Source organism: Megalobrama amblycephala, linkage group LG7 (assembly GCF_018812025.1).
Source record: "Megalobrama amblycephala isolate DHTTF-2021 linkage group LG7, ASM1881202v1, whole genome shotgun sequence".
NCBI classification, from domain to species: domain Eukaryota; kingdom Metazoa; phylum Chordata; class Actinopteri; order Cypriniformes; family Xenocyprididae; genus Megalobrama; species Megalobrama amblycephala.
In genome coordinates this window covers 8,489,823-8,516,029 of record NC_063050.1, presented here as the reverse complement: position 1 = coordinate 8,516,029, position 26,207 = coordinate 8,489,823, and the positions used below count along the sequence as shown (strand labels likewise).

The following is a 26,207-nucleotide window of genomic DNA, read 5'->3' as shown; positions in this document are numbered from 1 at the left end:
TTGACACTAAACGACACCAGGCCATCGCACGATGACAATATCATCACCAAAACATATTGTAACCAGATCATATTTTCTCTGACCATAACAAATGTGCTTTACAAACACAAAGTTGGAGCAACCAGAGATAAATTAATAATAAAAGGTAAAGAGTCAAGAGCCCAACTAAAGCAAACGCTGACCTCTTTCATGGTGACTTGAAATGAAAAATTCATAAAACGTTAATTAACACCTTTTTTCTCTCTTTCCTTCAGTGATTCTGCTTATTATCATCAGGTGTCTCCACTAATTGTCAATCATCACTCAATCATCAATCAATTATCTCATTAACTTTAACACTGCTTCAGTGTTACTTTCTAACACCCGGCAAGATGGACTCATATACGTACACTTTTAGTTAAACCAAAAATACAAATTATTTTAATAAAAAGCAGGAATATTTGTACACACCTTTGTTGCTGCCTGGTTCTTGCATCAGTGTCTTCCTTTTCTTCTTTCTCCAAGCGGAAAAATAAGCCTCTCTGTGATTGGTCAGTTTTCACGCTCATTTGTTTTTATTGTATTTCAGTTTACAGTAAATGAAAAATACTGTATGTTATTGATGCCAATGGGATATTTCCCATAATGCAACTTTTAAATACAGTAACATACTGTATAACTGTTTTACAGTAAAATACAGTTCATATTACAGTAAAATACTGTGTAATTTACAGAAATTGCTAACAGTGTATTTATTGATATTATGTTTAACTTATGATGATATTTAGTATTAAAACAACAGAAGGTGAGGTTTATGAATGTGAATTCAGTCAATTCACTTATTTTCAATGATAATGTGTCTGACGTAATATGCTAATAAGTAAACAAGTACATAAATTTTGAGTCTTAAATTAATTTTCATTTTAATGTTTAGACTATTATCAAAATGTAAATGTTTACCATTTAAATATTTACCATATTAATCTGTCAGAAATGTGCATTTAATTGATCGTGTGAACCGCTGCTGATTGCGTTTGTGTCCATCAGATGTCTTACTTTCACTTCCCTCTTTATTAATCTTTATTAATCTCTCTCTCTCTCTCTCTCTCTCAGAGGAAGTGGGAGTCTCCGTCACATTCAGCACTTCATGTTAAACATGTAACCAGGAAAGAAACACTCAAAACTCATCTGAACACACATCGAGAGCTTCAGAAGAACTGAATCTACTGACAACAGAGAAGATCATTTAATAAGAGAGAAGAATGAAGATCATCTTGACTTTCACTCTGCTGATGATTCCTGGTAAGAATCTGAACTCAGAGTAAATCACTAAAAACAGCACAGATTTGATGAGGAGAGTCTTTCACTTCACTTCATGATGTTCTAGTGACTGCTGAAGAAAGTTCATTTCTGTGTAGTCTCATAAATATATTAAAGTGTATTTGATGCTGGTTTGTTGTAGGAGTCGTGAGCTCCATCAGTGTGACGGGATATTCAGGAGGAGGAGTCACGATCACATGCAAATATGATAGAGGATATACAGCATATGAAAAGTATTTTTGTAAAGTACAGTGGCCAGAGTGCATATACCAAATCAAGACTGATGAGAAAAATAAATGGGTTCGTTCTGGAAGATTCTCTCTGTATGACGACACAAGTTCAGCAGTCTTCACTGTGACCATCAGAGATCTGAGAGAACTGGATTCTGGGACGTACTGGTGTGGAGCTGAAAGATTTAGTTATGATTTCCACACTGAAGTGAATCTGAAGGTTATAAGAGGTGAGTAACTGAGAGCCTCAAACCCATGATGATCTCCACAACATCACGATACTCAACACTGACTGTAATTACTGCCGTTCACACGTGAAACTCATAACAGACTCCATCAATAACCTTTTTATCTCCTGATAAGATTTACACTCATAATCTTCATTCATAAATGTTGCAGTAAAGTGAGCAGATATGTGTTTATATTGAGAACAAAATGACAAATAATCTGAGTTTGTGTTCAACAGGTCAACCAATCAGGAGTGTGAGAGGATATTCAGGAGGAAACGTCATTATAAACTACAAATATGAGATGAAACACGTGTACCATGTGAAATATTTCTGTAAAACTGGAGGTCAATGTTTTACTGTAACAAACACTAGCAGAGCAGCAGGATGGGAACAGGACAGACGATTCTCCGTTCAGGATGACAGATCTGCAGGTCTCTTACGTGTGTTTATCAGAGATCTGAATGAGAACGACTCTGGAGAATATCAGATTACAGTCAAAGTTTCTGAAGAATACAGTTTCTTCTCTGAGTTTAATCTGATCATCAGAGACGGTGAGACGCTTTCATTCATTTCTGCATTATTTGACAGAATCCATGAATATATCTGGTCATTGTAACATTGCTGCACTTGATTTGGATCTGAAACAGATGATTGTTGTGTGAAGAGCATCAGTCTATCAGCTGCTGCAGGAGGATCTGTGAACATCAGCTGCAAATACCCACAATCCCACATTAGTGATGTGAAGTTTCTCTGCTGGAGATCTGGAGCTGATCTCTGTGCTGAAGAGACGTCTGTGAAGGAGAGCAGAAGATGGAGTCCTGAGGGAAAGATCCAGCTGTATGATGACAGAGAAGAGGAGCTCCTGACGGGAAGCATCAGTCATGTGACTGAACAACATTCAGAATACTGGTGTGGAGTTCAGTCTGATCAAGGACACAAGAGCTTCATCACACGAGTCCTGATCCATGTTACAGGTACAGGTGATTTTCTCACTGATATTAACTATAATGCAATTAAAACAATTAATTTGTATTACTACAGTGTTTTAACTGCAGTAAATGGTGTTCATCCAGTAACATTATGTACTGTATTATTCAGTGTGAAATCAAACAAACTCGCAACTCTTTTTTTCTAAGTGTCAGCAAACATGAATTCTGGGCAGTGAGTGTGTGAATGACATCAGTAACAAGTGTCTGTATCATGAGAAAAGTGTGTCAAGTTCTGGGTGTGAAAAAAAACATCCTTTAGAAATTCATTGTTTCATTGTTTTATATACAGACTTTCCAGAAACTACATCATCATCTTCATCTTCATCATCATCTTCATCATCATCAGTTGAATCTCAACATCTGAGAATGTGTATAAAGTGATTGATTTATCTGGTCAGACAGATGTGCAGTAAACAGAGTTCAAGATCAACATTGAGCACCAAATACTGTCTAAACAGATGTTCTTGAAACATTTAATGAAGTTTTTTAATATATATATTTTTAGTTTTTGCTTGCTGCAGTTGCTCACTTGTGGATTTAAGACAGTAATTCGTGATTTTTTTTGTAAAGCTGCTTTGAAGCAATAGTGAATATGGAAAGCAATATAAAAATAAAGTGATCTCACTCATAAGCACTCTTATATTGTTTTCTCTGTTTTTGGAGCATCTCAATTCAATCTGAGGTAAAACTTTCATTTTCTGGTTTAAAGGTGAAGTGTTTATTTTATAGGTCACTAGTGTCTTCAAACACAATCACAAATGACTGTTTTCAAACATGATTCAAATACTGATGACTATCATTTCATTGGTCAGACAAACTGATAGCCCCGCCCCATAATCACTCCATTGGTTGAGCCAAAGTTATTATGTAGAGCTCAGACTGACCAAATAATCCATTTATGCTCTCAAGTTCTTTCTTTCTTTCTTTCTTTCTTTCTTTCTTTCTTTCTTTCTTTCTTTCTTTCTTTCTTTCTTTCTTTCTTTCTCTTTTCTGCAATAGGCAATAAGTTAATTAAGCCAAAAGCATTTTATCTCATTAAAGATCACACTGGGGAGAAAGATCACATATAAATCAGTAAAACTAGAAATACAATGAATCTATAACTGATGTATCAGCGCACAGCTAAAGGAGATGACATCATTTAAGAGCTAAATTAATCAGTCTGCACTGTTTATACAGTTACTATGGGAACCGCTGCTGTTTTCAACATCAGTATCTTTAAAATTAATGTGATACACTGAAAAAAAGCTTCAATCTGTTAAAAACATTAAATGTTACAGTTCTGGAAAAACATTAAACTAAGCCTTTTAAATAGAATTAATCTGAGAAAATCTTTGTAAAATAACATGAGTTTTATCTGCGCACGTTTGTTCTGCGTCTGTGTGTTCATGTGAAGCCTGTGTGAAGAAATAGTTTGACTTCCCTCTTTATTAATACACACATGCATGCTGGGAGGTTGTGGGTGAGAGCGGTGTTGGGCAAGAGTCTTGACAAAGAGTCAAGTTGTGAAAGTTCACCACTTTTTTTTCCCCAATATGTTTCTTTCTTTCTTTTTTTTTTCTTGCATGGTTTGGTATTGATCAAATTTTTGTGAGAAAAGTGTGAGTAGTGTAAGAGGATAGGAGGATAGGAGGATGGGGATCCACACAGAGACACCATCCATTTCTCTGTGCAGTGGCTTTAGGTGTGTGCCGGAGAACAGAGTGATGGTGGAGGATGTTCTAGAGAATGAAGGCCATGAGAATATTTCCAGAATGAATAACATCTTATTAATCAAGTGACTGACACAGGGATACAAATACATCTAGTAAAGTAGTGATTTCAAATGTGTCGCCGTACCTCTGATGATGTATTAGAGCATGAATTACTGCTCTTTGACAAGATTGTGAGTCTGTTCAGACTTCAGAGTGATTTCTCTGGTGTGTAAAAACCCGGCATTGAAGCATGTTATGTCTTATAGCCCAGCCAACACACCATGGTGGGGCCCAGATGGGTGTCACCTGGGCAGCCTAACTGGGACCCAGCCAGTTTTGCACCCAGTTTCCATGGAGGCCCCACATGGGTTAGCCCAGATGAACTGAACACTGCTCAGTGTGCACACTACAGGCTGTTAAATGAAACACAGAAACATGCTGGAGTTAATGAGATAATTAGGTGATAACGAGCAGAATCACTGAAGGACAGAGAAACAACAAGAACTACGACTTCAGCCACAGCCTTCGATGAAATCAACTGAAGATAAAAGACATTAAATCTCTGAAGATCTGATTAAACATCTTCACAAACAGCATTACCAGCTTCACTTATCACTAACCAGACTGACTTTATTTCTGACAAACATCTACAAAAGTTGTTATTGAGAATTACCAGAGGATTAGATGTTGATGATTTGTTGAAAATAAGTTTGGTTTGATGTTACCGTGATCGAGGTCAGCGCTTACTTCAGTTAGGCAGTTTGACTCTTAACTATAACTTTCAATGTTTTCTCTGGCTGATCTTGCTGTTTGTTATGGCAAGAAAAGCAAGAAACAATGTGTTTAGCTGTTGTCAGCTGTTCAATGATATGAACCTAATTGTCATCATGGTGTGGCTTTGTTCACTGATCTAATGGCTGAGCTGTATATGAAAACAAAGTTATTAATTTTTTGCTGGATCTTCTCCAGAACAGCTAAAAAAAAAGTTATAAAAACCAGATCAAAATAATAAATCTGAAAAAAAATACAATGTACATTAAATGGTTTAAAACAGCTGCAAGACATAGTCACACACAGACATCAAGAATCAGCGTATGAATCTCAACAATGGTGACATGCTTCATGCTGCAATGCATTCTGGGTGCCTCATACAAAACTCATCCATGGCTCCCAGAATGCATTGCAGCATGAAGCATGTCACCATTGTTGAGATTCATACGCTGATTCTTGATGTCTGTGTAAGTGAATCTTGCAGAAGGTTTGAAGTGTTTAGTGAACAATATATTTTTCAAATTTTCTGATTAAAACATTTTTATTGTTGTAATTCCATAAAAGATTCAGCACAAAGTTAATCACATTTTGCTCATAAAAAGCTCAGTCATTAGATCAGTGAATTAAGCCACTAAATGATGACTATATTTTTATCATTTAGCAACCGACCACATTGTCTCTTGCTTTTCTTGCCATAACAAACAGCCATAGAAAAAATTTAAAGTTATAGTTAAGAGTCAAACTGCCTAACTGAAGTAAGCGCTGACCTCGATCATGGTGACATCAAACCAAACTTATTTTCAACAAATCATCAACATCTAATCCTCTGGTAATTCTCAATAACAACTTTTGTAGATGAATGTCAGAAATATAGTCAGTCTGGTTAGTGATAAGTGAAGCTGGTAATGCTGTTTGTGAAGATGTTTAATCAGATCTTTAGAGATTTAATGTCTTTTATCTTCAGTTGATTTAATCGAAGGCTGTGGCTGAAGTTGTAGTTCTTGTTGTTTCTCTGTCCTTCAGTGATTCTGCTCGTTATCACCTAATTATCTCATTAACTCCAGCATGTTTCTGTGTTTCATTTAACAGCCTGTAGTGTGCACACTGAGCAGTGTTCAGTTCATCTGGGCTAACCCATGTGGGGCCTCCATGGAAACCGTGGACAAAACCGGCTGGGCCCCAGTTAGGCTGCCCAGGTGACACCCATCTGGGCCCCACCATGGTGTGTTGGCTGGGAGGAGACAGGTTTACATGTTTTTAAAATCACCTGATGGTACCCTGATAGCACACATACATCTCTGAGATGTCTATTTGATGTACATGTTTACATCTGGAAGACATTTTTTTTTTTGAGTGTTTACTCATCTGCAAAAGGACGTTCCTGTCAGATGTCAAATAGTTGTTTCGAATTTGTCTTTAAGATGTTTATGATAGAGTGCATGTAAAACAGACATCTTAAAGACCTCTATCAGCTGTTTGTACACAGCAGATGCTTTCCAGATGAAGTGATCTTTAACAGACATCTTGCAGACGTACATGTGCTAAATTGGTTACAGTCTCCTTTCAAATAAAACATGAAGGAGGATCATATATGATTCATGTGACTACTGTCACTATGTGACTACCTGCTGGTCTTGGTTATTAAAGGAACCACTGTTTTTGAACTCCTTTTTACCTTCAAGAGTGTTGTCCTCTTAAAATATGTGAGCTCGACTGTCAGCGGCTGGGTGTAATAAGCTGGGACAGATCCTGAGAAGTAATGTGTGAGATTTGAGCCAAAGAAGTGGTGTGAAATCAATCCGTTTTTTATAACAGTGACCTGCAGAGATATTCAAGGACTTGAGAGCACACTATGAAGTTGTCCTAAATGAATGGGTGGAGGGGCATGGATATATATTTTCCTCCATTATTGTAAGTGTGGCTGTGGAAGACTGAGTGGAAGACTGAGTGGAAGATGAAAGCTGTCATGTTGTGGTGGGATGTCCTTTTTGAGGCAGAGTCAGTTTTTCATCTTTTTGTACAGTGTTCATGATTGGTTAATCTTTTTGATTCATTTAGTAATTGGTTGTTGTCACTGTGTGAGGAATTTTCTTTTCAATTGTTCATTTTTGGGCCAAAGTATTGTTCAAAAGATTTTTTTTTTTTTTTTCATCTGGCACTGCAAAATTGGTCATTTGGAAGACAAGAAAAAACAGACTGTTGGGGCAGTAAGTGTTGTGTCTATGGTTTTAGGTTTTGTAGCTTCTCGATTGAGGGTGGAGTATGCATACTATAAGTTGGTGAAATATCTACCAAAGTTCAAAGAATTATGGGGATTAAATGAAGAATTATGTGCACTGTATGACACATTGGTTTTAAAGTTTTTTTGTTTGTTTGTTTGTTTGTTCGGTTTTTTAAAAATCGTTTTAGTTTTCTGTTTATGTAAATCATTTGTAATTTTTTATAGTAATAGTAAATCTTTTATAATAATAAAGGTTAACTTAAAATTCAAATTCTCTCTCTCTCTCTCTCACTCTCTGTTGCATGCTGGGAGTTGGTGAGAGTGGTGGTGGTGAGAGCTGCGGTGTGGTGAGAGTTTCTAAATCTAGCTTTTCTTTATTTATTTTTGTTTTTCTGTCTAGAAAATACATGATTTAGAAAGGAAATTGTAAAATAGTTGAATACTGGTGTTTGTTTGGCAGAATGGCGTCTCTTGATGAGACGCCGCCATTATCACTCCGTAATGGTTTCAGGTGCGTTCCTGAGGATAATTCTACTGTGGAGGATGTTTTAATTGCAGTTGGTGATCAGATTGGTCATGAGAATATTGTATCGGCATCACGCATGAATCAGGCTGTTGTTGTTTTTTTGAAGGAACAAAATCTTGTCAACCGTTTAATTGTAACTGGTGCTACTGTTAATGATGCGTTTGTGCAACTTTCTCCGCCGTATACTTTGACAACGAAAGTAACAGTTTCAAATATCCCGCCTTTCATATCTAATGAAGTTTTGCAACGTGAGTTGGGAAAATTGTTAGTCCCTTTAAAACTGTTACGCTTGGATGTAAACATCCGGCTCTGAAGCACGTTGCGTCTTTCAGACGGTATGTTTACATGGTGCTAGAATCACCTGAGAATACACTGGATATTAATTTCCGTGTGAAACATGAAGGAAGGTTGTATATGGTGTATGCAACTACTGGCAGCATAAGATGTTTCGAGTGTGGAGACATCGGACACAAGCGTCTTACGTGTCCACACAAGAAAACAGGTGAGGAGAGCGCGGCAGGATCAGAGAGTGGGGTCGCAAATAATGACGTTGATCTGGTTGCGGCGTCCAAAGACGAGGTTGTTCCACTTGTTGAGGTGAGTGCTGTTAATTCAGATGATGCGTTACTTGTTGACACTGAAAATGACGGTGATGTAGTTAATGTAGGCCCAAAGAATTGCGTAATGGATTTAACTCCTGATGTTACTGATGAAGTAGCTAGAGGTACTAAACAGTTGGAAATTGCAAATGATGGAATGGAAAAAAAATCGTATTTAGGCGTCTTGAATGATGAGGATGTGGAAGAGGAGCAATCGGATGATACAGAGTCACAAGTTTCTATGTGTGAAAATGATGGTGGTTCACAGGGACTTGCATTTACAGTTTTTTACGATTGCTTAAGCACAATTTTGAAAACAGGGCCCGGTTTGTCAAAACACTACACACAATTAACACAACCCTACACCAAAGTAGCACAACACTTCAGATCATTTGCAAAATGAAACACTTCATTCAAAACTTTACATTAATTTAACAAAACCCAACTTTGACACCGTAAGGAACACACATGGTTCATACATTCTGATTCTGTTTGATTCATTTACACACTGCTGTGCTCAATCTTAAACACTTGTAACTTTTATACTTTTCTAATTATATAGTCTGGGTTTGATTTTTTCAGAGATATTGTTAGAGTAAAGTACATGAATATATACAGTATATATATATATATATATATATATATATATATATATATATATATATATATATATATATATATATATATATATAAACACAAGATCAGTACTGCACATTGATGAAAATATTTATTTCTCACCACATTGTAAAACCATTCAATACATCAATGCCTTTCCAAAGGTTATATTTTGCACTGAAAATTAGAACATATTCTAAATATAATATATTACACGAACAAAAATATTTGTGGAGACAAAACACCAAAGCATCATCTCTTGGCCTAGCTGGATCTGGCCATAGCGCTTCATCCACATCTCAGGCGATGTCCTTTCACGCAAGACAGTGAGGGAATCTTCTTGAAAGGTGAATCCATCCTTGCACAGATCCTGCATCAGTTCGGTCAGGCCTTCTCCATGGCTTGAATGAGGCACATCCTGACACAGGGCTGGAGATTGTAAACCTTCCATGCCAAAAAAACAACAAACAAACAAACAAACAAAAAACTCTTCAATGGGTTTAAGGAAGGGACCGTATGGTGGGATGTATTGGAGTGAAAATTGTGGATGCTAATGAAACCAGTTTTTTGACCAGGGCAGATAGGTGGAAATTTACATTGTCCCATATGACAATGTATCTCATCTGCTCTGCATCCATTTGGTCTTCTGCTGTGACGATTTTGTGCAGTCTGTCTAAAATGTGAATATGTGGGCCGTGTTGTAAGAGCCTAAGTTGGCATGCTGGTGGAGGACCTCATTCTGTGTGATTGCAACATACATTGGGATGTTACCACCGCGTTGGCCCGGGACATTCAAAATGATTCAAAATTATGTTTCTCCCTCTCCCTCTTACTGCAACATTGCCTTTCATTTTGTTGAAGACTCATAAACTCACATTTTGCCTTTTCATAGTACTATAGCACCTGATTGTTGAGTTTACAGTTAAGCACCCAAGTGTCTTCACACCTGACGGCTGTGTTTGATCAATTGGTTTATAGGTGTGGTATTTTGGAAAGCAGTGTCTTGAAATGGCAAAGAAGTGACATTATGTTAGATTTCTGTGTCTAATGTAGAGAAGTGTGTTTAGTGTTGTGCAAAACAATGTGTGTAGTGTTTTGCAAAAAGTGTGAGGCTGAGAATGTGCTTATAGTTGTGCAGATCTAGCTTTGTGTTTTGCTCCTTGAGTGTAAGGTTTTGCTAATTGTGGGAAAAGTTTAATTTTAGTGTGTAAGCAATCGTAAAAAACTGTAATGTGTCTCAGGCAGTTTTTTCAGGAGGTTTCAATAAAGATTCCTTGTATAGTCTTGAAGAAATCAATGGTTTCCTGGATGAGACGTACGGTAAACAAATTAACATAAATGATTTCTTTTCTGATGTAGACAGATTTGTTCAATCTGTTATGTTTTATCAGAGGACTGTTGGAGTTGAGGAATTTAGTGAGAAGAAGCGTTTTCGGCTGAAAAAGCATCTTACCACTATAAGAAAAGGCAAAGCAATTACTAGAAAAAAGAGCAAATCTAAAATCTAAAATAATCATGTATCACATGGTGTCTTTTCCTTGCTTTCATATCATGCTTTACTCTTTATTTTCCATCTTAATCTTGAGTATGGAGGTTTTGAGGATAGGCTCTTTAAATATTAATGGTGGGAGGGATAGTGTAAAACGTGCTGTAGTCTATGAAACAATTGAACAAAAAAAACTTGATATTGTCTTCCTGCAAGAAACTCATAGTGATATAAAGAATGAAATTGAGTGGAATTTGTGGTGGAAGAGACATAAAATTCTTAGTCATGGTACAAATTTAAGCAGAGGGGTAGGAATCTTTTTCTCTCCAATCATAAGGGTAGATATTATAAGTACAGAGGAACCAGTAAAGGGTCGTTTATTGGTAGTTAAAGCTAAGATTGAAGGAATGCTTGTTTTTCTAATTAATATTTATGCGCCAACAGTGGGACAGGAGCGCTTACATTTTTTAAATATACTCAATGAGAGTCTAAAAAAGTGTTCCAGTGAAGGATGTGTTATTATTGGTGGAGACTGGAACTGCACAATAAATTTTACTATAGATTGTAATACTGAAGAACCTCATATACAGTCTTCAAGTGCATTGACAAAACTTATAAAAGAATTCCAATTACTGGATATGTGGAGAATAAAACACCCTGATGATAGACAGTATACATGGATTAAGACTTTTAATAATAGAGTTAGTGCTGCCAGACTAGATAGATTTTATGTGTCTAAATATTTCAGTAGTAGAGTAATTGAATGTTGCATTTGTCCTGTAGGCTTTTCTGATCATCATTTAATTATTATGACAATGACCATGTCAGATGTTCCTAGAAAGTCTGTTTATTGGCATTTTAATGTTAAATTGCTTCAGGATGCTGGTTTTTGTGATAATTTTGTTTTCTTTTGGGAAAACTGGAAAAAAAAAAAAAGTTATTTTGAAAACTTGAAACAGTGGTGGGATGTAGGTAAGACTCAAATTAAAACCTTTTGTCAACAGTATTCAGCCAACTGTAGTAGTAGAATAAAGAATGTGATTGAATCACTTGAAAAGCAAATTCAACTGATGGAATTGCAGCTTGTTGATGCACATAATTCTGTACTGTATGAAGATTTACGAAAGAAAAGAGGAGAGCTAAGTCTGGTCCTAAATGAAAAAGTAAAGGGAGCTTTGATAAGGTCCTGTTTCATGTCTTTAGCAGAGATGGATGCACCAACTTCTTTTTTTTTTTTAACTTGGAATATAAGGTGGCTCAACAAAAACAAATGCCATGTCTGAAACTCCCTGATGGGAGGATAACATATAAGACTATAGAAATGAGAAACCATGCTGTGGATTTTTATTCAAATCTTTATGCTGCAGAAAACTGTGAAAATGATGAATTGATGACACAACTTCTTCAAGGTCTTCCTCAGCTGGACTCTGAATCTAAAACTGTTTTGGATGCTAATATAACATTTAAGGAAATTACTGCTGCTGTGGGACAACTTACTTCAGGAAGATCCCCTGGAATAGATGGACTGCCAGCAGACTTTTATAAGAAGTTTTGGAATTGCATTGGACATGATTATTTTGATGTTTTATGTGAATCTATAAAAGAGGGTGTTTTACCTACTACCTGTCAGTATGCTGTTTTATCATTATTGCCAAAAAAAAAGGAGATTTAGCCTTATTGAAGAATTGGCGTCCTGTTGCTCTTCTTACAACAGAATATAAAATATTTTCAAAATGTCTGGCAAATAGATTAAAAAATTATTTGGGGTTGGTTGTACATAAGGATCAATCATATTGTATTCCAAAGAGGTTTATTATGGACAATTTGTTTTTAGTACGAGACATTATAGATATTTGCAATGGTTTTAATGTGGATGTTGGACTAATTGCTCTGGATCAAGAGAAGGCTTTTGATCGTGTTGATCACAATTATCTTTTTAATGTATTGAAGGTTTTTGGTTTTGGTGAAACTTTTTTAAATTTGATACAGTTATTATATAACGGTGCATCATGTATGGTTAAGATAGGAGGCACTTTGAGTCGGCCAATTCCTATTTTAAGGGGTATTAGACAAGGCTGTCCATTGTCTGGTCAGCTATATAGTTTAGCAATTGAGCCATTGCTTATTAAACTTAGAGAAGGACTGTCAGGTTTTAAAGTGCCTGGTTTTTCTTTAGACTCAAAAATTTCTCTCTCTGCTTATGCTGATGACATTACAGTCTTTGTGAATCACACTAAATATATTAAGTGTTTATCTGAGGTGCTCAGTCTTTATGAGAAAGTTTCATCAGCTAAAGTGAACTGGGCTAAGAGTGAAGCTTTTTGGGCTGGTAAAGGGGAATCTGAGAATCTCCCAAAATTACCTGGGGACCTTAAGTGGGGTAAGGAGGGACTTAAATTGTTAGGAGTTTTTTGGGGGGTCAAATGATTTTCAAAAGAAAAATTGGGAGGGTATAGTGGAGAAAGTGTGCAGCAAGTTGTCTAAATGGAAATGGTTGCTACCTCAGTTGTCCTATAGGGGGAGGATTTTAGTGACTAATAATTTAGTCGCTTCTACCTTGTGGCACAAAGTATGTGTGTTACAACCACCTGCTGGAATTATTGAAGAAATTCAAAGGAAACTTTTTTTTTTGGTCTGGTCTTCCTTTTCAAGAAGGAGGTCAAGGTTTGATAGACATAAGAGCCCGAATTATGGCTTTCCGGCTACAAGCAGCTCAAAGACTGTTGTAACATACAGATGTATCATGGCTAAAGACAGCTTCTGCTCTTCTCAGGCGGGTCAGAGGTATGGGACTGGACAAACATTTGTTCTTGATGGAGCTTCAGAATGAAGATCGGGCGAGTCTTACGTTGTTTTATAAATCAGTCATGGAGGCATGGAAGGTTTTTACCATTTCACGTTCATCAGACACAAATTATGGATTATGGCTTTTTGAAGAGCCACTTTTTCTGAACAATTTTCTACCTTCAAGACTTATGTCTGGTGTCAGTCTGCGTGCATGTTTTACGGCTGCTGGATGTACAAAGTTGGGGCATCTTTTAAATACAAGCACAGAGGAACTTAGTGAAAGGACTGGGGTGAGATCCTTGCGCCTGCTGGAACAAGTTACTACTGAAATTTTAACGTCTTTGCATGGGGAACATAAGACTTTGACAAATGACTCCATAGCAGTTGATCAATGGAGAAAAGGGATTCCTTATGTTTTCCCCTCTCTTAATGTAACTATTGCTGTGGGAGATTGGCAAGATGATGGAAAGAGTCTTTTGTCTTTTAAAACCCCTCAGCTTGAAATTTTTGAAGAAGTAGGAAAAAAAAGCCCTATATATCTCCTGTGTAAAAGCATCTAATGCAAATTTTTTGAGTGGACTGACTAGAACAAAATGGACTGAATTTTTTGGAGTTGTTTCTTCCCCTAGAGGCTGCTGGCGGTCCTTATACAAACACCCAATTGATAAAAGAACAGGTGACCTTCAGTGGAGGATTGTACATGGGGCGATAGCCACAAACAGATACGTGGTGCACATTGATCCTTCTGTTGGGGTGGGTTGTCCCTTCTGTACAGAGGCTGAAACAGTTTTTCATTTATTCGTACAGTGTACTAGGCTAAATGAATTGTTTTCACTTTTATCTCAATGGTTTATTGAAATTGGTGAAGCTTTCTCTTTTGAAATGTTTATATGTGGTCCAAAGTATACAGAAAAAAGGAAAAGTCAGTTGATTTTATTGAATTTTTTGTCTGGTATAGCAAAACTTGCTATCTGGAAATCAAGAAAAAATAAGTTGTCTGGACAGGGTTCTCTGGATGTGTTGAAGATTTTTAAAGGCTTGGTCGCAGCTCGGCTTAGAATAGAGCATGCCTATTATAAAATGATTAAATGTGTGAAGTCTTTTATGTACATTTGGGGGATAAATGAGGTCCTTTGTACAGTTGATGATGATGAAGAATTAATGCTTGCTTTTTCATTGATTGATTGATTTATTATTTATTTATTTATTTTTTGCTTCGTGATTTTGTAATATTGTGAAACCTTTTTTGGTTTAATAAAGGTGTATTAAAATTCAAATTCTCTCTCTCTCTCTCTCTCTCTCTCTCAGAGGAAGTGGGCGTCTCCGTCACATTCAGCACTTCATGTTAAACATGTAACCAGGAAAGAAACACTCAAAACTCATCTGAACACACATCGAGAGCTTCAGAAGAACTGAATCTACTGACAACAGAGAAGATCATTTAATAAGAGAGAAGAATGAAGATCATCTTGACTTTCACTCTGCTGATGATTCCTGGTAAGAATCTGAACTCAGAGTAAATCACTAAAAACAGCACAGATTTGATGAGGAAAGTCTTTCACTTCACTTCATGATGTTCTAGTGACTGCTGAAGAAAGTTCATTTCTGTGTAGTCTCATAAATATATTAAAGTCTGTTTGATGCTGGTTTGTTGTAGGAGTCGTGAGCTCCATCAGTGTGACGGGATATTCAGGAGGAGGAGTCACGATCAAATGCAAATATGATAGAGGATATACAGCATATGTAAAGTATTTTTGTAAAGGACAGTGGTCAGAGTGCATAAACCAAATCAAGACTGATGAGAAAGATAAATGGGTTCAATCTGGAAGATTCTCTCTGTATGACGACACAAGATCAGCAGTCTTCACTGTGACCATCAGAGATCTGAGAGAACTGGATTCTGACACGTACTGGTGTGGAACTGAAAGAGTTGGAAAAGATTTATACACTGAAGTGAATCTGAAGGTTATAAGAGGTGAGTAACTGAGAGCCTCAAACCCATGATGATCTCCACAACATCACGATACTCAACACTGACTGTAATTACTGCCGTTCACACCTGAAACTCAAAACAGACTCCATTAGTAACTTTTTTATCTAATGTAAGATTTACACTCATAATCTTCATTCATAAATGTTTCAGTAAAGTGAGCAGATATGTGTTTATATTGAGAACAAAATGACAAATGATCTGAGTTTGTGTTCAACAGATCAACAACAAATCAGGAGTGTGAGAGGATATTCAGGAGGAAACATCATTATAAACTTCAAATATGAGAAGCAAGAAGTGAGTCCATTGATAAACATCTGTAAAACTGGAGGTCAATGTTTTACTGTAATAATCACTAACAGAGCAGCAGGATGGGAACAGGACAGACGATTATCCGTTCAGGATGACAGATCTGCAGGTCTCTTACGTGTGTTTATCAGAGATCTGAATGAGAACGACTCTGGAGAATATAAGATTACAGTCAAAGTTTCTGAAGAATACAGTTTCTTCTCTGAGTTTAATCTGATCATCAGAGACGGTGAGACGCTTTCATTTCTGCATTATTTGACAGAATCCATGAATATATCTGGTCATTGTAACATTGCTGCACTTGATTTGGATCTGAAACAGATGATTGTTGTGTGAAGAGCATCAGTCTATCAGCTGCTGCAGGAGGATCTGTGAACATCAGCTGCAAATACCCACAATCCCACATTAGTGATGTGAAGTTTCTCTGCTGGAGATCTGGAGCTGATCTCTGTGCTGAAGAGACGTCTGTGAAGGAGAGCAGAAGATGGAGTCCTGATGGAAAGATCCAGCTGTATGATGACAGAGAAGAGCAGCTCCTGACGGGAAGCATCAGTCATGTGACTGAACAACATTCAGAATACTGGTGTGGAGTTCAGTCTGATCAAGGACACAAGAGCTTCATCACACGAGTCCTGATCCATGTTACAGGTACGGGCGATTTTCTCACTGATATTAATCATAATGCAATTAAAACAATTAATTTGTATTAATACAGTGTTTGCTGATCCAGTAACTCTGCTGTACTGTATTATTCAGTGTGAAATCACAGGCTTAAGCTCCAGAAACTCAAAAAAACAGTTTATGATTCTTTTTGTAAGTGTCTGTGTGTCAGCAAACATGAATTCTGTGTAGGGAGTGTGTGAATGACATCAGTAACAAGTGTCTGTATCATGAGAAAAGAGTGTCAAGTTCTGGGTGTGAAAAAACATCCTTTAGAAATTCACTGTTTCATTGTTTTATATACAGGATTTCCAGAAACTACATCATCATCTTCATCATCATCATCATCATCATCATCATCATCTTCATCATCATCAGTTGAATCTCAACATCAGAGAATGTGTATAAAGTGATTGATTTATCTGGTCAGACAGATGTGCAGTAAACAGAGTTCAAGATTAACATTGAGCACCAAATACTGTCTAAACAGATGTTCTTGTAACATTTAATGAAGTTTTTTATTATTTTTAGTTTTTGCTTGCTGCAGTTGCTCACTTGTGGATTTAAAACAGTAATTTGTGATTTTTTGTAAAGCTGCTTTGAAGCAATATTAAATGTAAAAAGTAATATAAAAATAAAGTGATGTCACTCATAAGCACTCATATTGTTTTCTGTTGTCAGACTGTAGCATCTCAATTCAATCTGAGGTAAAACCGTCTCAGGTTACGTATGTAACCATAGTTCCCTGAGAACAGGGAACGAGACTCTGCATGGAACAGAATGCATTGGGGAACCGTCACGTGACCAAGGTGTCGAAAGCACTATCCAACAACTCCAATTGCTATTGGCCGGCGACAGCCTATGACGTCATACGGCGCGACCCGGATGTATAAAGGGAGCACCTGGAGAGACAGTCACTATCTTATCGTCTTGAGGGACTGTTCTGAAGGCAGGCAACCTGAAGCATGGCAAAGGAACGCAGAGTCTCGTTCCCTGTTCTCAGGGAACTATGGTTACATACGTAACCTGAGACGTTCCCTTTCGAAGGGAACTCCACTCTGCGTTGAACAGAACGCATTGGGGAACGATATACCCACGCCGCCATGCTGGAGGGGAGTGCCTGCCAAAAAATATGGCTGAGGCAAAGACCTCAAGGCAGTTCTCAAACTGCCCAGCAACTCCCCCTCGGGTCACACCAGGCTGTCAGTGACAGCATTCCCTTTGACTGCCCAAGCTGACCTTCCCACAGGCTTCTACCTTTCTCTTTTAACAAATAGAGCCTAGAGAAACGCTAAGGCGTCTAGAACCCAATTTTCTTGTGAGAAAAGTGGTTCCTTTAAGGGAATGTGGCCAAGGAACCAAAGGGAACCTCGGCCAGTCACTCATGAGGGGAGCAAGGTCACCCTCATTGCCACCAGGGAGGCCGACCTGGTCTTCTCAGGGAACAGACTCAGTTCAGGCCAACCCTGTCTGAATACAGAGCCTCTAAAACGCATTCTTCAGGAAGATAGTAGGTAAGAGTGACTGCAGAAAGGCAGAAACCAGCTCAGACCCACGCGTAGAGACGGTCATCCTGGAGAGCAGAACTCAGCTGAGTGCTATGAACCCTCATATCGAGGGGAGATAATCCGCTCAACCTAGGATCTACCCAGTGCTTAATTAACGCACTGAGGAGGCTGTGCGCTGAAAACCCTGAAAAGGGGAGCACAAACCAGCCTGGGGCTGACGCTTAAGACAGGGCCAGATCAAGGCCGAACCATCATAATCAGCTTAAGGAGCTAAGCACTATTACAAACCCCAAGGGGAAGCGCAGAGCTCACCTAACAGGTAGACTATGCCAAGAGCACATACTCATGGAGGCCCGAGAGGGGCTACAACATGACAACAGTTCTATATACATAAAGACAGAAGTAAATTTCAGAAAGAGGCCTGTTTCTGGTAAAGCCATTCTGAACATCTGTCTAAGCCGGCGGCAGACAGACAACTTCCATGGCAGCAATAGAAAGCTGCACAGTGCTCTTATGATAATCCACCCAACACAATCTGACGAGCAGTGTACTCAGTAAAAGCACCTTTTACTCTTTAAGCAAGAGGAGTACAGCGTACGCCAACACGTATTAAGGAAGGCCTGGAAGGCCTGTAAACTCAACAGACACGTGGCATCAGCTCGTGGCAGTGTTTAGGTCCCAAGCCTGGTAAACAGCCCGCAAAAGAGGGGGTTGAATCTACCATTTGGGCCCCTGGCCAACGAAAGTGTATAGAAATAGTTCTCAGAGAGAAATACACCTAAACTAACACTAGTGTATCCAAAAAGGGCGGCCCGCAGGCTTAGCATCCTTCAGGACACACGGCGTAAGTCTCGTGGCCGTTTCCAGGAGCACAAAGATCCAACCTAAGCGGTAGGTGGTTCTTAGCTCAACTAGAATCATCGACTCAGAGGCAACAATAGGTTAAACCAAACCTCAGTAAGGTTTCACTACTGACATCTCATCCAGAGCCGCACAGAAAAACACAATCTGTGCCAACATGTAAACTAAAAAGGAGGCCTGAAGGGGCCTGCCGATTCAATGACACGTGGCTTCAGTTCGTGAATTTCCAGGGAACCAAGCTACAGGGAACCAGCTCTAACCCAATTAACTATGGGAAGCTAACTGCTACCTGTGCTAGGCTACACTTTCCAAACAGGCAAAGTACCCTAAGTTTTGTGACTAAAGGGAACCATACACAACCAACATGGCTTAAGGGAGGCTAGTTGAGCCTGCTACCTCAAACCACATGCTGCAGGGCCTGAAACAGTGTAAAAACCAAAAACAGTATGTGAGCAGACTGAAATCTATTACACAGCAGTATAAAACTATTGCTAACTAGAAGGAGGTTGAACAGTCTAGCCTACAATCACCGTTATATGCAATATAGCTGATAAACAGATAACTGAAAGGGAGCTGACAGATACTAACTTTTCTCAAAAAGTGATCTAGCTACCCTGAGTATGCAATCAAACAGGTGATGCACTCAGTAACACTGGGGAAAGGATTCACCAAACACTTACATAGAGGCCGCTTTTAAGAAGGCCTACTATCATAAGCGGGTGCCAACCTGTGGCAGCATATCAAGCTCACATACCAAATGTAGGGCAAACGTCTAGAACTCAAAGGAAACTTTGAAATACATTCCATTTGACAGAGAAAAAAAAAAAAAAAAAACCATTGCTACAGATTCTTAAATCTGTTCCAAGCCTTAGAGGACAGAGCTAAAATGCTGGCATAGTCAACTCAAACTTGAAAATATCAAGTGGCTCGGAAGAAAATATTTTTTTCCTCTCGGCATGAATGTTCTAGAGAGTGGGGCCTAGCAACATTAATAGCATAAACTTATCTACGCAAAGATAAGGGCCTACCACCTGAGAAACAGCATCAGGTCTCTAACAAAGCAGTCTAAAAACCTAGCTGTTACACTCATCGTTGCACCTACATAAGCAATGGGATAATCTGGTCAAAAAAATTCTGCCACTCCCTCAGGAGAAGGCCAAAAACTAAAATACATATGGGAATTATTTATACATACACCATACATACACTTAGTTCTAGCCTGGCCAAAAACATACAGGCCTATTCAAAATAACAGGCGCTATAATAAGCCTGATCTCTACCTCGAAATTTCAAATAAGAAATACAGCAAAGATCACAGCTATCACGCTGGGCGGCCGGTTAGGACCGCCACAAACGCATAAACTGAAGTGATGAGTGCCAGTTCGAACTACACTGAAAAATAGTCGAATGACAAAACATACAGAGAGAAAACTGAACAGCAGCCATTCTGTGGCTCGCTCAGTCAGTCTCAACACTCCAGTTTTTGCCCAAAAAACCCATTATCATTATTACTGTTACACACCCAGGAAATAACACAGGAATAAAAACAAGGTCGAACATTTAAGCGATTAAATCAGACCTTGTCTTACCTTCCCGCGGCTCGAAGACCAGAGATTCCTTCCTCGTTCTTTCAAAGGAGAAGAATGATATCCCCGGTTCCAAAAGCCTCACGAACCTTTTCACTATCAAGCCAGAAGGCGGGCCTACAGAAAAAGCTTCATCATGGGCCGGCCACCGGCCTGACTGTTCAAAGGTGTTATCCTGAACGTGCACAGATTTTAGATAGGGGATAATGGGCATATGGCCTAACAACCCCCTCGGGAGGAGGCCAGAACTAGGAACTATACAACCTAATAAGGGATAGTATACATAAGGTTATGTAAATAACACACCTAACCTAGCTCTAGCCTAGCCGCTAAGCTACGGGCCTTCTTACAGGGCCACAAGCCTAGTGAAGCCCGGGCTTCACCTCCAAATCTCATGGATAAGAGAAAGAAAGTGAAGCTCACAAGCAAACAATGTCAGGCGGCCGATTAAGACCGACCTAAACATTTACATATTAACTGAAGTGACAAGTGCTATCAACTTCAGTCTGCCCATCCCCTAATTTTCTTGACTACATGCTCAGAAACCTATACAGGAAAATAAGGTCTTATTTTAAATGAATAAAATATAGACCCTCCTGCGGCTCAAAAACCAAAAACTCCTAATGCTCCTTTTTTACATGAAAGGATGGAATCTAAGGTTCTTTTAAGCCTAAAAGATCCTCTTACTATCAAACAGAAACAGCGGGCTGATAGAAATAATGACTATGGGCCCAGCCATCAGTCTGACCATAAGAATTCTGAGCATGATACATGTCCATACATATATACACATATACACATCTATATACAAACATGTATATAAGCATACATATATACATATATACACATATATATATATATATATATATATATATATATATATATATATATATATATATATATATATATATATATATTTATACACAGGAGGTGGAAGAAGAAGAGGAGAGGGTAGATATAAATCACCCTATAGCTGGGGGATCAATTACAAACGCAACAGTGTTTACAATCGATCACCCGTCTCACTCTCTCTTCCTCCCCCTCCCGTCTGTCTGGGTTCAGATACAAAACTGAATGGCTAGGGGTTTTTCCATGCCTTCCCGATCTCAAACACGGAGATCAAAAAAGGAATGGAAAGTATGGAAGCTGCCGTATTAATGGACAGAAAGGAACTGCTCGCCGAACCGTCCGCGCGCGGCCCCTTTCCTAACGCGCTCTCCCGGCAGCTGCAGCCCGCCGAGAAGCGTGTCCCAAACACACAGCAGCTCGCATACACCCGCCAGAGGAGCGCTCGCCGCCGGACGCGATGACGTCAAACACGAACGTCATCGTCATCCACTCGTTCTCGCCCGCCCCGGGGAAGTTAGAGAGAATAAAACTTTCTCAAACTTCCCAACGAGCTCATCTGCGAGCCCTATGATTGCAGCCACCGTTAAGCCTCAGCACAAACAGGGGCCAGAACCAACAGGCAATGATGCAGACAGCTCTTCCCTCGGGAAGAGTGACAAACGAGAACAGCGTAAACAACAGACAAACACACAGCAGTGCCCTCAAGCACTGTGTATGCGTGCTCCTCTCCAGACAGAAAACGCCCAGAAAAATATGTATATCAAGTGTCAAATTTTTCCCTGGGACACAGATAAACACATTTCATGAACGTTTGTAAGGCATATATTAAAAACCCTACCGGAGTTGGTTATAGATGCAATCAGACAGAACAGGACCGAAAGACGAAAAAGAGAGTGACTGTCTCTCCAGGCGCTCCCTTTATACATCCGGGTCGCACCGTATGACGTCATAGGCTGTCACCGGCCAATAGCAATTGGAGTTGTTGGATAGTGCTTTCGACACCTGGGTCACGTGACGGTTCCCCAATGTGTTCTGTTCAACGCAGAGTGGAGTTCCCTTCGAAAGGGAAGTTCATTTTCTGGTTTAAAGGTGAAGTGTTTATTTTATGGGTCACTAGTGTCTTCAAACACAATTACAAATGAATCAAACATGATTCAAACACTGACGACTATCATTTCATTGGTCAGACAAACTGATAGCCCCGCCCCATAATCACACCATTGGTTGAGCCAAAGTTATTATGTAGAGCTCAGAATGACCAAATAATCCATTTATACTCTCAAGTTCTTTCTTTCTTTCTTTCTTTCTTTCTTTCTCTTTTCTGCAATAGGCAATAAGTTAATTAAGCCAAAAGCATTTTATCTCATTAAAGATCACACCGGGGAGAAAGATCACATATAAATCAGTAAATCTAGAAATACAATAAATCTATAACTGAAGTATAGCTAAAGGAGATGACATCATTTAAGAGCTAAATTAATCAGTCTGCACTGTTTATACAGTTACTATGGGAACCGCTGCTGTTTTCAACATCAGTATCTTTAAAATGAATGTGATACACTGAAAAAAAGCTTCAATCAGTTAAAAACATGAAATGTTACAGTTCTGGAAAAACACTAAACTAAGCCTTTTAAGTAATAGAATTATTCTGTGACAATCTCTGTAAAATAACATGAGTTTTATCTGCGCACGTTTGTTCTGCGTCTGTGTGTTCATGTGAAGCCTGTGTGAAGAAATAGTTTGACTTCCCTCTTTATTAATACACACATGCATGCTGGGAGGTTGTGGGTGAGAGCAGTGTTGGGCAAGAGTGAAACAAGTGAGAAAGTTCACCTTTTTTTTTTTTCTTTTCTGTTTTTCTTTGGCATGGTTTGGTATTAATTAAATTTTTGTGAGAAAAGTGTGAGTAGTGTAAGAGGATAGGAGGATAGGAGGATGGGGATCCACACAGAGACACCATCCATTTCTCTGTGCAGTGGCTTTAGGTGTGTGCCGGAGAACAGAGTGATGGTGGAGGATGTTCTAGAGAATGAAGGCCATGAGAATATTTCCAGAATGAATAACATCTTATTAATCAAGTGACTGACACAGGGATACAAATACATCTAGTAAAGTAGTGATTTCAAATGTGTCGCCATACCTCTGATGACGTATCAGAGCAAGAATTACTGCGCTTTGACAAGATTGTGAGTCTGTTCAGACTTCAGAGTGATTTCTCTGGTGTGTAAAATCCCGGCATTGAAGCATGTTATGTCTTTTTGGAGACAGGTTTACGAGTTTTAAATCACCTGATGGTACCCTGATAGCACACATACATCTCAGAGACGTCTATTTGATGTACATGTTTACACTGGAAGACATTTTTTTAGAGTGTTTGCTCATCTGCAATACGCCTATAGGATGTTCCTGTCAGATGTCAAATAGATGTTTAGAAGCTGTCTTTAGGATGTTAATGACTTAGAATGTACAGTATGTAAAATGGACATCTTAAAGACGTCTTTCAGCTGTTTGTACACAGCAGATGCTTTCCAGATGAAGTTATCTTTAACAGACATCTTGCAGACGTACATGTGCTACCATCTCCTTTCAAATAAAACATGAAGGAGGATCATATATGATTTATGTGACTACTGCGAATTTGTGGTGCTTTGAATTCTGTGATGTTGGCCCAGGGATAGAGGCTGAGGCTCAGGATACTTCTGTACAGGTCAGGAGGACACTGATAATGCTGATAAAGGTAAAGAGCATTTAGTGGTTGAACAGGACAATGAATGTGATGAGAATGTGTTTCCCAGTGTTGCTGATCATTGTGGGTTAGAGAAGAGTTGACCTGATGAATCTGCTTCTGTGCAGCACATGGACTCACAGTGAGAACTCTCAAGATCCTCAGAAGGATCTCTCCTTGTATACTTTAGAGGAAATTGATCAGTTTCTAGATAATAGGTTGATGATGGGGAATTTTTTCCTGATGTAGAGAAATTTGTAAAGTCAGTTACTTTTCTTCAGAAGACTGTGAGGGTTGATCTTTTGAGCGAAAAGAAGTGGTTCTGTCAAAAGAAGCACTTACTGCAGTTAGAAAGTATTGAAAAATAGAGGAAAAAGAGAGCAGCTGAAAGAGTCTGAAATGGTGGATCTTCCCTCTTTATAGATCTGTGCTGGAGGTCTGGAAGGTTTTTGTTGAATCAAGACCATCTAATACTCCTGCTGGTCTTGGTTATTAGAGGAGCCATTATTTTTGAACTCCTTTTTACCTTCAAGACTGTTGTCCTCTTAAAATATGCGAGCTCGACTGTCAGCGGCTGGGTGTAATAAGCTGGGACAGATCCTGAGAAGTAATGTGTGAGATTTGAGCCAAAGAAGTGGTAAAATCAATCCATTTTTTATAACAGTGAACTGCAGAGATATTCAAGGACTTGAGAGCACACTATGAAATTGTCCTAAATGAATGAGTGGAGGGGCATGGATATATATTTTCCTCCATTATTGTAAGTGTGGCTGTGGAAGACTGGGTGGAAGATGAAAGCTGTCATGTTGGGGTGGGATGTCCTTTTTGAGGCAGAGTCAGTGTTTCATCTTTTTGTACAGTGTTCATGATTAAGTAATCTTTTTGATTTATTAAGTAATTTGTTCTTGTCACTGTGTGAGGAATTTTCTTTTCAATATTTTTTGGGCCAAAGTAATCACTGAATTTTTCATCTGGCACTGCGAAATTGGAAATTTAGAAGAAAGAAACAGACTCAAGGGGCAACAAGTGTTGTGTCTATGTTTTTTATGATTTGTATATTCTCGTTTGAGGGTGGAGTATGCATACTACAAGTTGGTGGAATATCTGCCAAAGTTCATAGAATTATGGGGGTTAAATTAAATATTATGCACACTGTATGACAATGAATTGGTTTTAATGTTTTGTTTGTTTGTTTTTTTAAAAGTTTTATTTATTTATTTTTTGTTTATGTAAAATCATTTGTATTTTTTGTAATAATAGTAAACCTGTTGTAATAATAAAGGTTAACTTAAAATTCAAATTCTCTGGGATATTCAGGAGGAGGAGTCACGATCAGATGCAAATATGATAAAGGATATGCAGCAAATAAAAAGTATTTTTGTAAAGGACAGTGGCCAGAGTGCATATACTAAATCAGGACTGATGAGAAATATAAATGGGTTCATTCTGGAAGATTCTCTCTGTATGATGACACAAGATCAGCAGTCTTCAATGTGACCATCAGAGATCTGAGAGAACAGGATTCTGGGACGTACTGGTGTGGAGCTGAAAGAGTTGGAAGAGATTTATACACTGAAGTGAATATGAAGGTTATAAGAGGTGAGTAACTGAGAGCCTCAAACCCATGATGATCTCCACAACATCATGATACTCAACACTGACTGTAATTACTGCCGTTCACACCTGAAACTCATAACAGACTCCATTAATAACCTTTTGATCTGATGTAAGATTTACACTCATAATCTTCATTCATAAATGTTGCAGTAAAGTGAGCAGATATGTGTTTATATTGAGAACAAAATGACAAATGATCTGAGTTTGTGTTCAACAGACCAACCAATCAGGGGCATGAGAGGATATTCAGGAGGAAACATCATTATTAACTTCAAATATGAGATGCAAGAAGCGAGTCCGCTTTCATTCAAACATGAATTCTGGGTAGTGAGTGTGTGAATGACATCAGTAACAAGTGTCTGTATCATGAGAAAAGTGTGTCAAGTTCTGGGTGTGAAAAAAAAAACATCATTTAGAAATTCATTGTTTCATTGTTTTATATACAGGCTTTCCAGAAACTACATCATCATCATCATCATCATCATCATCATCACCACCACCATCATCATCATCATCATCATCATCACCATCATCATCATCATCACCATCATCACCACCACCATCATCATCACCATCATCAGTTGAATCTCAACATCAGAGAATGTGTATAAAGTTATTGATTTATCTGGTCAGACAGATGTGCAGTAAACAGAGT

The 26,207-nt window shown here is 38.5% G+C and overlaps 3 protein-coding genes across 4 annotated transcripts in view; all 3 read left to right on the top strand.

The window, feature by feature from the left end:
- Positions 1–26,207, top strand: part of LOC125271224 (B-cell receptor CD22-like) — a 1,156,500-nt gene that overhangs the window by 599,952 nt on the left and 530,341 nt on the right. The window lies entirely within an intron of this gene.
- The window catches only part of LOC125271198 (hemicentin-1-like), a 987,774-nt gene that overhangs the window by 450,923 nt on the left and 510,644 nt on the right, over positions 1–26,207 (top strand). The window lies entirely within an intron of this gene.
- On the top strand, positions 1,087–17,049 carry LOC125271251 (polymeric immunoglobulin receptor-like). 2 transcript variants are annotated; one of them, XM_048195305.1, is made up of 6 exons: positions 1,127–1,281; positions 14,756–14,944; positions 15,105–15,422; positions 15,658–15,975; positions 16,068–16,394; positions 16,713–17,049. In XM_048195305.1, the coding sequence occupies exons 2-6, from the start codon at positions 14,905–14,907 to the stop codon at positions 16,817–16,819; spliced, it is 1,110 nt and encodes a 369-aa protein (XP_048051262.1). In that variant the 5' UTR covers positions 1,127–1,281; positions 14,756–14,904; the 3' UTR covers positions 16,820–17,049. The 2 variants fall into 2 exon arrangements, with proteins under 2 accessions (XP_048051263.1, XP_048051262.1); XM_048195306.1 differs by lacking the exons at positions 14,756–14,944; positions 15,105–15,422; positions 15,658–15,975; positions 16,068–16,394; positions 16,713–17,049 and adding exons at positions 1,442–1,759; positions 1,996–2,310; positions 2,407–2,733; positions 3,038–3,379 and having other exon boundaries at positions 1,087–1,281.